Source organism: Malaclemys terrapin, chromosome 6, assembly GCF_027887155.1.
Source record: "Malaclemys terrapin pileata isolate rMalTer1 chromosome 6, rMalTer1.hap1, whole genome shotgun sequence".
In the NCBI taxonomy this organism is placed as follows: Eukaryota; Metazoa; Chordata; order Testudines; family Emydidae; genus Malaclemys; species Malaclemys terrapin.
The window spans coordinates 119,334,113-119,345,049 of NC_071510.1; the positions used below are offsets into that span (position 1 = coordinate 119,334,113).

The following is a 10,937-nucleotide window of genomic DNA, read 5'->3' on the forward strand; positions in this document are numbered from 1 at the left end:
CCCTCTTTCACCAGGAGAGTGAAATTGAACTTTTATAAACCTTGTGTACCACTAAGGGCCATATGCCACAATTTCCATAAGTTAGGGATCTAAATATCTTTAGGAGCCTAAATACCTTTGTGGGATCTGTGAATATTCTCAAGCATAGTGGTGGCTAAAGTGGTGACTAAAGAACCATGGATTTGGGTATGTGCAAGAACAGACAACAGAGATTGTGAGGGGAACTACAAGGAGATGAAAAACCTTGTAAATTTTAGCTCGGTTTTGTGTCCCAGGAGTGGCTGAGCCAATGTATTTGTCTAGAGTTGTCTCCCTCATTCCTTCTGCTTGCATTTAAGGGACATGTTAACAGCAGGGGGGTGGAAATGAAAGCGCCCCCTCTGAAAGCTCAGAAATAAGCAATGTATAAATCTGTTCTGGTTTAAAGTTGAAGAACATTTGTTAAAACACAAAATCTTTATGGAATATTATTGAAGTCGTACGGGGGCTAATGACGTGTGTACGTTTTTTAGAAAATACAATATCAGTATTATGTATCAGAGGGGTAGCCGTGTTAGCCTGAATCTGTAAAAAGCAACAGAGGGTCCTGTGGCACCTTTAAGACTAACCGAAGTATTGGAGCATAAGCTTTTGTGGGTAAAAACCTCACTTCTTCAGATGCAAGAAGTGAGGCTTTTACCCACGAAAGCTTATGCTCCAATACTTCGGTTAGTCTTAAAGGTGCCACAGAATATCAGTATTAGTTGTGGTTAACCAGGAATCGAGAGCTGGACTGGCTGTCCTAAGGGTTAGCTTCTATTCTCCACTCTGCCATTGAGATTCACCAGGCAGCCTTAGGTAACGCGCAGAGTCCTACGTTTTCAAGAGTGGCCACTTGCGTTTAGCTGTGTGTATCTTTTCTTTGGGAGCCTCAGCACAAAATCAGTGGCCACTGTTGAAGCATGTGGCCCTAATTATTCTGTGCCTTGGTTTCCCCATCAGTAAAGATGAGACATGCTTGGGGAGATCCTAGGTTGGAAGCTGTTATGTAAAAACTAGTAATAATGTTTAATATACATACAGGTAGGGAGTAACAGAGACTGGACAGAGACTGTGTTTTGTACTCTGTTGCCCTGGATCCCGATTGGGCCCCCTGGGCACTCGGTGATGCAGATCATAGTCATCAGTGACAGCCTAAAATTGAAGGGTGCTTAAAACCGAAATAATAATGTTGTGCCTCCACAGAGTGCTGGGAGCTCCCTTGACATTCAAGAAGGGACTATCCCTGCTCTGAGGAGCTTGCAATCTAGAGCTTTTAACTCCGAACAAGGACCCCAAAGTATATCTCAGCCATTGCATATGGCACCACTCAAATGGAGCTAGCTCTGGCAATCAGCTGATGCACAGAGCGCACTGAGGGGAGGGGGAAAGTTCATTGGTTCAGTCATGTAACAATATTTGCCAAGTATGTATTAGCCGGAAGGCCTGGTTCTAGAGTCTAACATGCTCACAGGTTGTAGGAAGTGGGGAGTGTCTGGATTTCAGGGCTTTGGGTTGGCCCATCATAGAGCTGGGGCCAGAGTTTCAAAAGAACTCAGCTCACAGCCTACTAAACTTTCTTGTGAAAACTAGCTACTTATTTTGATGCTTCAGTGAAGCTGAGACCTTTGCACACCTGGCCCTTATGGACCATTTGGGAGGTTCCGATTTAAGGTTTTGTCAGGGCCATCTGTAGTGAGGCAACATAGTCTAGCAGATAGAACTCTGGACTGTGGGTCACAGCAGATCTGGATTCTGTTTATGCGTGGCCTGGGGCAAATCTGTGCCTCTGTTTCCCCATCTGTAATAATGGAGATAATTATACTTACCCACCTTTGACATCCTTAGCTGTTAAGTGCACAGTATTATAGATTGCAGGCACTTTGGGGAAGGGAACATCTCTTCATTATATCTTTGTACAGCACCTTCCACAGTGGGGCCCCTGGCCACTGCCACAACGCACAGAATAAGTGAAGCTTTCTGTGAAAACCTTTAGTGAGCTTCTCCACATAATCTGCCTTTTTTTTTTCTTTTTTCTCACCCCTTCACACTCCTTTCTTGGCCACACCATCCAAAGGCCACACCTAGGTTTCTAACAAGAAACACTGCCTTTTAGCAGCAGCCCCAAGAGAGTTTGGGGAAGGGACAAAAAATCAGCCCACAGCTACATACAGCGTAATTGTGAAAGAGCATCTTTGGTGATTTGGTAACTTGCCCAGCAGCAAGGACACATCCTGTTTATCTGAGCACTACCTATATATTCTCATGGCTTCAGGGGTAGACATCCAGTCAACAGCATAGTCCCTCAAGCGGAAGACACTTTGACATGTTTATACTGTGTTTTGGCACTAACTCGTTAAAAAAAAAAATCCTGATTACCCAAAGCTTGTCCTCGAGGTCTGGTCACCCCATGTCATTGAAAAGCCTAGTGGGATTCATTCATGAACTTCCAGTCTTCTATAAAGGGCCGTTCATTCATAGCCAGGGCAGCTCGTTTTTTTATGCGCTGGCAATTAAATAACTCTTTGTAAGTGGCAATGAGCTACTTGTTAAGTGGTCTTCACTAATGCAAGTGCAAACATGAGGTGAAATAGCCCTTTTTTCCCCCTCCTCCTGAAAGGGGTGATTTTTTATGTTAAAGAAAATAAAAACTTAAAGGAATTTCAGTGAGATTCAGCATGTTCAATGCTTGTTGTTCCAAAATGCCCTTAACTGGAGTAAAACAAAAATCGTGAGCTCCACGTATCTCACAAGTTACGGTTTGGGGTTTGTTTGTTTGTTTGTTTTTACAATATGGCTCTCCTTTCCTGACTCTTAAAAAAAACAGTTAGTTAAAATATCATTTTTTTTAAAAGTATACACATACAAAAAAATTATAATTAAAAAAACCCATGTGCTCAGAAATGTGTAGTAGGCTGGATTCTCACCTCTGTTACACCAATATAAATCTGGAGTGAAATCCATGGGACCTAATTGTGATCTAACATGGTTTTACAACAGAATCAGTTTCAGTGATCAGAATCTGGTCTTCAACCAAGTTACTTTCAGATTTGCACAAGTTCCATGAAGTGTTCTGTGATTAACCTAATCTACTGTCTTTACTCAGGCAAAATTCCTGCAGCCTGGGTAGGGATGGTAGGGTCTGGCCCTTAAGGCAACACCATAAGGCATTGTTGTAAAAAGAAGAGCAGGATCTAGGGAGTCTGTGGAAAGAGAACTCTACATCCTGTCTGTGCCATGAGATTTAGCTTTAAGGCCCCTGCAGAGGAGAGGGGAGGGAGCGAGAGAGACACACAGCCTGCAATTTATCTGGGCTAAGCAATTAACATAATCTGAAAACTTCTTTCACTGACGTCTGTCTGAAAATTGCTGGGTGGACTGGCGGGCTGGGAAGATGAAAGGGAAGAATGCAGTCTGAGGGATTTTCTTTCACGCAATAGGGTGTAAGGGCCTTCTACCCAGATAGGTTTCCTGGTTCTTTTTACTCCTCCCGCGCAATTTCCTCTCTCTCTCCCCCCCTGCTCCCCCGTTTAATTTTTCCTTCATGGGGAGCGACTGCTTTTCCTGTCTCTTCACACAGGACAGTAGTGGAGTGTGACTTTCACAGACTCATTCCCCCCAGAAGTGCATATGCTGAGGTAGTGGCAGAAGGTTAGGGTAAAGGTAATTTGATACCCGGCTCAGTTCTTCCCAACCCCACTACGACCTCCTCTTCTCCCGCCCCTTCTCTCACTCAGCTTTTTCCCCCCTGTTTGCTGCTTATTTGGTGCCAGGTTTCAGTGGATTGAGTTAGATGAAACAAAGTATTGTGAGGCACCAAAGGGGGAGGTTGAAAGACCCATCGGGGCACACCTAAAAGTAGGCAGAATGAAGCCTGTAGACTCGCAAGGCTGTTTCCCTTTTACATAGCCCCATAAGTGCATTGCACCAACAGTTCCAGCCCTCGCCCCCGCCTCCCCCCATCATGTTTTTGGTGAGTAGGTTGACAACAACTTATCCTTCTAGTTTCCAAACATGTGCAGTTGGGCCCATTTTTAGTAGCTGCTTCCAGCAACTGGAGAAATATTTTCCTCGCTGGCATAGAAGTGAGGAAATTAAAAGTGTGTGGCTGGATTTATTTTTTAAAAGCACAGTACTGTACTCTAAACAGACTCCAAAGACTTAAAAATGCCTGTGTTGGGGAAACAGGCATATTAATAGTCAGTAAAAAGCAGAGAAAATACAGCAACTGGACTGGCTAATTTAGCCACTCTACTCTCCTTCTGTCATTCTTTCTTCAGGATTTTATTGTGCTATATTAAGGCGCTACGCAGGTTTGTTGGGAAGAACTATCAGGCATTGTATCACTAGCTGTGGAATGGGTTTAGGGGATGTTGTAGTTTTAAGAGAATAAATAAGGAAATGTTATTTATTCCTCATAACAGAATTAGTGGTCACCAAACTAAATTAATAGGCAGCGGATTTAAAACAAACAAAAAGAAGTATTTCTTCACACAGTGCACAATCAACCTGTGGAACTCTTTGCCAGAGGATGTTGTGAAGCCAAGACTGTAACAGTAACTTGATGAATTCATGGAGGATAGGTCTATCAATGGCTATTAGCCAGGATGGGCAGGGGTGGTGTCCCTAGCCTCTGTTTGCCAGAACCTGAGAATGGGCGATGGGATGGATCACTTGATGATTACCTGTTCTGTTCATTCCCTCTGGAGTACCTGGCATTGGCCACTGTCGGAAGACAGGATACTGAGCTAGATGGAACTTTGGTCTGACCCAGTATGGCCGTTCTTATGTTGTATGTAAGAGATCTTTACGTGTGTGTGTGTAGATTTATTTTGGGAAAGTAATATTACTTTCTAGCTTTCAGCTCTGAACTTGCTTTTTGTTTGTTTTTTGTTTAAATAAAATATTAGAGATTAATAGGTCCCAGGTCTTAACATATCTATAAAAGCTGGAAAGATATTAGTGAAGCAGCACAGCGTGGATGGACCTAGCTAGTGCTGTTATGAGAGTCATAAGATACCCCCTATTTCCCCTTCCTTTTCTGTCCTTTCATCCCATCTCAATCCCAGTAGCAGCAACTGTGGCTTAGCTGCTAGCAGGAGGGATAGATTGAAAGAGGAGGGAAGGTCTAAAAGAACTGACTTTTTTTTTTTCTTTTTCTTTTTTGTTAACAAATGCAAGACTTCCGGTCTCCACCCTGCCACCACAAACCACAGTCTAACTGCAGTTCAGTCAGATTTATAGTTCATCTGACGTCTGAATCGTAGCATTTATTACCAGGGTTCCAGCTATAGGCGTAAATAGGCTCTGTAAATTATAGCAGATGATCTGTTGTGCCCTCCATTCCTGTTGAGCAATGTTTAACTTGCCTTTTATCGCTCCCCTTTTGGGGGGAAAAATTATATATCAACAAAGCTTGTCTAGGCTTAAAGCCTTTGAAAGCAAAGTGATCTATGGAGTGTGTGAGGCTGTGGGTACCTTAGCCCTCATCCTGGTTTACCCACACTTCACATAGAAAAAAAAAAATCTCTGCGGCTGATTAGCAGCTCCAGTATTATGTTATCCACATTGATTTACTGTTGCTTACATTGATTCGCTGCAATGAGGGTTTGAGGGTGAGGAAGAAATCAGTTACTGTAGGTGCACAGCAGTTTTCATCTCCCAGAGCATTTCACGGGGTATGTCTTCACTGCAGAGTTAACTCAGGTGATAGGCAGTGTGAGCTGAGCACTCAGGTTAGCCTGGCCTAGATGCCTGCAGGGTCATCCCCAAGTTACCGTGTCTTCACTGGTGCTGCACTCACCTGCATGTCTCGCTAGGACATCTGGGGGCACATCCTATGCTTCTCTGTGCTGCAGTAAATCGAGCAGCTCTGTGATTCTTTCCCAGTGAATTGTGGGAAGACATTGGAGGACTATCAGCACATGAGTGGTTTAACCTGTGTCCTCACTGCAAAGTGGGTGAGTTATCAGCCCAAGTGAAAGTAAGGTATCACTGCACTCGGGTGAGAGATTTTTGTGTGTGTGGCTGGAGCAGGGGGGATTAGGGGCAGCACCTTAGTAAGAGTCTGGGATAGCTGCAGTAAAGACAGACCCATGGACATCAGCTAACTACTACCTACAACACCCCTGCAAGGTGGAATATTTCACCCTCGTTTTAGAGCTGAGGAAACTGAGGCAGAAAAGACCAGCTACTAGCAAGGCTGCAGAGGACATGGGAATTGGAGCACAGATTAGAATGGCAAGAGTTAATTGGTGCCCACCCCTGTATTTAAACCACTAAGTCAGGCCTCTCTTTCCATGGGCTTGTCTACACACAAAAATTATGCCACTTTAAACTATATCAGCATAGTTGAAGAGATACAGTCCACTCATGTAGATGCAGTAACACTGATATAAAGGGACTTATACCAGTGTAGTTTATTCCTGTTCAGGAAGTGGGATAAGCTATATCAGTGTAAGGAACCTTCATACTGGTATAACTGTGTCCAATTTCTACTGTTATAACTGTTTCAGTAAAAAATTGCACCAAAAATAGTCATATTGGTACAACTCTGGGTGTAGATCTCGCTCTTAATCTCTCTTCATGGTCAAAAGGCCAGTTTTTTCATCTGCACAAAGTGCCTAAATCCATTTGAAAATCTGCCCCAAAGAGACTGAGAGGAGAGCAGGGAGTCAGGTTCTGTTCCTGGCTTTCCCAAAAGCTTCACTGTATGACTTTGGCAAAATCATTTAGGATAAAATTTTCAAAAGCACCTGAGTGATTTAGGAGCCTAGTAGTCCTCTGACATAGGATCCTAAGGCAAAATCCTCAAAGGTATTTAGGTGCCTCACTTCCCTGGTGCCCTCTGAGAGTATCCTTTTGACAATGGGACTTAGGCTCCGGGTCTTGGCTAGGGATAATGATAATAATCACAGGTCATTGAAATGCATTGTCAGAGCTATGGGAAGAGGGTAACCTGTAAATGCTCAGGATTTATAAAGTTATGTTATTTATCTCTGTTGTAATAAATCTCTCTCTTTTTTTCCCCCCCTCTCTCTATAGATTCCCAAGTTCTTCAGGGGCCGGGGGATCGGTCACACTGGTGCGTGGTGGCATACTGGGAAGAGAAAACGCGTGTGGGCCGGCTGTATTCTGTCCAAGAGCCCTCCCTGGATATCTTCTATGATCTACCTCAGGGGAACGGCTTCTGCCTCGGACAGCTCAATTCAGACAACAAAAGCCAGCTGGTGCAGAAAGTCCGCAGCAAAATTGGCTATGGCATCCAGCTGACTAAGGAAGTGGACGGCGTGTGGGTATACAACCGCAGTAGTTACCCTGTCTTTATCAAGTCGGCCACACTGGACAACCCCGACTCCAGGACGTTGCTGGTTCACAAAGTTTTCCCAGGATTTTCCATCAAGGCTTTTGACTATGAGAAGGCATACAGCTTACAGAGGCCTAACGACCATGAGTTCATGCAGCAGCCATGGACCGGATTTACTGTTCAGATCAGCTTTGTGAAAGGCTGGGGCCAGTGCTACACAAGACAGTTTATCAGCAGTTGCCCATGCTGGTTGGAGGTTATTTTTAATAACCGATGACTTGAGACAGAGTGGACTCATGACATTATAACTACTTTGCTGCTAATATTTCCTTCTGAGTGCTTGCTTTTCATGCAAACTTTTTTGTTTGTTTGTTTTGTTTTTGTGTTTTGTGTTCCCCCCCTCCCCTTCCCCTGTTTTGAGAAATAGCTTATGGAAAGATTTTTGCCTTGGTATTTCGATAAATATATATTTTTTTTAATGTGTGAATGACCAATAACTCAGAAGGGGGAGGAGAAGGTGTGGGAGGGGATTACATAAAATAATCATTTAATGCCTCTGAAATTATTACCCCAAGCGACTGGTGGAATTCAGTCACACGCTGTTTGTTACAGCTCCCTCATAAAAAAGGGTTTATACATATGTTTTTGACACACCAGAGGTCTTCTGCTGCCAGACGTCTCGTCGCCCCCTTGTCCTGCTGAGTGCGCACACACACAGGGCTATCTTGCTGCAGCTTCTGCCTAGAGCGGTGGCACATTCCCGTTGCGACTTGTTGAAGCTCAGCACCTTCACTCCTGTGATGGTAAGCCAAGTTCCCCCTCAGTGGCAACCACCTGCATTGTCCCTGACACAGAACAAATGTATGTGCCGGTGCACCCAGGAGGCATCAGGAGCCAACGCAGCAAAGTGAAACCGTATCGTTCAGTTCCTTGCTCCTTTTTTCCCCCCTTCTTCTTCTTCTTTCACGTATGCTTGTTGCTTTATTTAAAGATCACGTCTTGTCACTGTTATGCCAACAGTCCATGGTGGCAGCATGGGTTTTGGAAGACGCATGCCCACACTTTGAGTGCTTTTATTGTTTTATTGATACTATGAGGAAAAAAAACATGCATGGCCCATGCTTTTCAATTTGAGCTGAGATGCAACCTTGGTGAGAAAACATAAGCCTACAAAAAGAAAGCAAACAAACAACAACAAAAATGGGGTGGGGGGGAGGGGGAATGTATTCATGATCTTTGGTCCATCGTAACCTGCCGTGATCAGGTTAGAGCGGTACCAGTCGTATCCAGAAATGCAGTCGCTCTTTCATTTCTTCTGGAATTCATACGCTAGTATGATACTTTTACACTGTTCTTAGCTCAATGAGCATGTTTAGACCTTAACATAAGCTATTTTTCTAAATATAAAGGTTTAAATGAACAAGAGAAGCATTCTCATTGGAACTTTAGCATTGTAGTGCTTTGGAAATAAAACAAAAGAAAATGAAAAAAAAAAGGACTCCTTCAAAAAAAACCCTTGAGATTTATTAAAGAAAAAATGTATTTTATGTTATATATAAATATATTATTACTTGTAAATATAAAGACTTTTATAAGCATCATTATTTATGTATTGTGCAATGTGTATAAACGAGAAAAATAAGAAAGATGCACTTTGCTTTAATATAAATGCAAATAACAAATGCCAAATTAAAAAAAAAAAAAAAACACGAGATTGGTGTTTTTTTCTATGGGTGTTATCATCCAGATGAATGTTTTTTCTAAAGGAGTTTATGTTCCATTAAAAAATAAAAATGTACACTTGAGCTGACATTGTGCAGAGTGACTCTTTTATGGGTGGGGGTGGGGTAGATGGGGGGGAAAAAAGCCTACCTGGAGCTGGGTCTAAGTACCCAACTATGGGATCTAGCAGACATTGCTATTTAACTAAGGGGGAATGACTCTCACAATATGGGCACTGCTCAAGTAGTCAGGTTTTGGAGGGAGTGTTGGCAGGTTGGGGACTCAGGAGATGGGACATCAATTCCTGGCTCATCTGAAAACTTTGTGTGTGATTTTGGACAAGTCACTTCATCTGATCTTCAGTGTTGCCAGCAACATGCTGGATTTCTTCCAATGCTGGCCTCAGCTGCTGCTGGTTAGTGCTGCTACTACCCCACTCTGCTTCCCAGTGAGCGGGAGCAGAATCTGGACAGAATGGGAGGCAGAGCACATGACCAGGCTGGGGAGAAGAGGGGAATAGGGCAAAGATAGGGGACAACTGGCTTACCCCCAAGCCCATCCACCCAGCCCAGACACTTGGAGATCAGGAACTTTGCCTCTTTCCCACCACAGTGGGCATATGAGCCTTCTGCCAATTACTGTAGTTTCTGAGCACCTCATGCTCTTTCATGTATTTATCCTCAAAATACCAGTGTGAGGTAGAAGGTGCTGTCATTCCCCAGTTTGTTCCCAGGGGACCAGAGAGGCTCAGAGACGTGCCCTCGGTCACCCAGGAAGGCTATAGAAGAGCAAGGGTCTTGAATCCGGTCTCCCAAGTTCTCAGTGCCATAAGCACTGTACCATGCGCTTCTCGTAGTGGTCACAACTTGGAAACGTGGCGAAAAAACATGCCCCATCTGCCCTCCATTGCATTGTGCAATTCCCACTGAAAAGCAAGCGGACCGGTATGCTGTATGATTAGCCAGTTAACTAAGGAGCAAAGGGATACCTCTTGGAGCGTGGCGTTACGGTGGGTGTCAGAGTGCCTCGTATTGCAAGTACATAAGGCTAGTGTTCAGTAACTAGCTTATTGGATCCAGGCCCTACATTTTAGCAATGAGACTAGCTATAAGCTTTACAACAGGAGTGCAGGGAAGAAGTGGGGGGGAGATTACAAACTTTTACATGTGTATCCAAAAGTGGAGACCAAAAAATTCCAGGGCCAAGTGTTTAGTAAATACACCTTTTATCATAAAGTCTTGCAGGCTGGCTAGCTATGGTACTATGAAAATGCATCTATCCCCCTCTGGGCTGGAGGGCAGTCATCAGCTAGCATAGAGAACCCCGGGCCACGAAGGGGATGGGAAATTTTAGTCAAAGACACTGGCATGATGGCTACTATCGTTGACAGTATTCTGGCATTTTAAGTGTCATGCTAAGCAGACAGGCCGTTCCATTTTTAAGGGCTCTGCTGAGAGAGCCACACACAATAGTTTGCATAGTAACTCAGCCTTAGTAACTCCGGGAGGAAGGGCTGAGTTGTGTTCGACTGCGACGTGCCAGGGCAGCGAGGCTGATAAAACTGAGGCAAACCTTGGGCTACTGGCCAGTTTCGGTGGATGGCAGCTGGACGCTTCATGTTCTAAGAACTTGGGAAGCAGGTGAACCATGTCTGGTCACCAGGAAGGGTTTAGGGCAAATGGGAAACACGTTGTGACACTTGGCTGGAGGGTGACACCCTGGCCCATCTCCCTACTGCTAGAAACCATCCCTGCTACCCTTAGCTATACACTGACCAATCTCTTTCTGCCAGTTCCCAACTCAGCCCGTGGCTCAGCGGGCATTCAGGTTAATGGAATGGGAGTGGGCGTGGACAGAATTGCCAGCAGAGACGGGGTATTGGGTCAGGCAT

The 10,937-nt window shown here is 44.2% G+C and overlaps 1 protein-coding gene across 3 annotated transcripts in view; it reads left to right on the top strand.

The window, feature by feature from the left end:
* The window catches only part of SMAD7 (SMAD family member 7), a 41,622-nt gene extending 32,488 nt beyond the window's left edge, over nucleotides 1-9,134 (top strand). For all 3 annotated transcript variants that reach the window (XM_054032886.1, XM_054032887.1, XM_054032885.1), the window contains one exon: nucleotides 7,063-9,134. In XM_054032886.1, the coding sequence (XP_053888861.1) occupies nucleotides 7,063-7,601 (539 nt within the window). In that variant the 3' untranslated portion in view covers nucleotides 7,602-9,134. The remainder of the gene's footprint in view (nucleotides 1-7,062) is intronic.
* The last annotated feature ends 1,803 nt before the right edge of the window (nucleotides 9,135-10,937 follow it).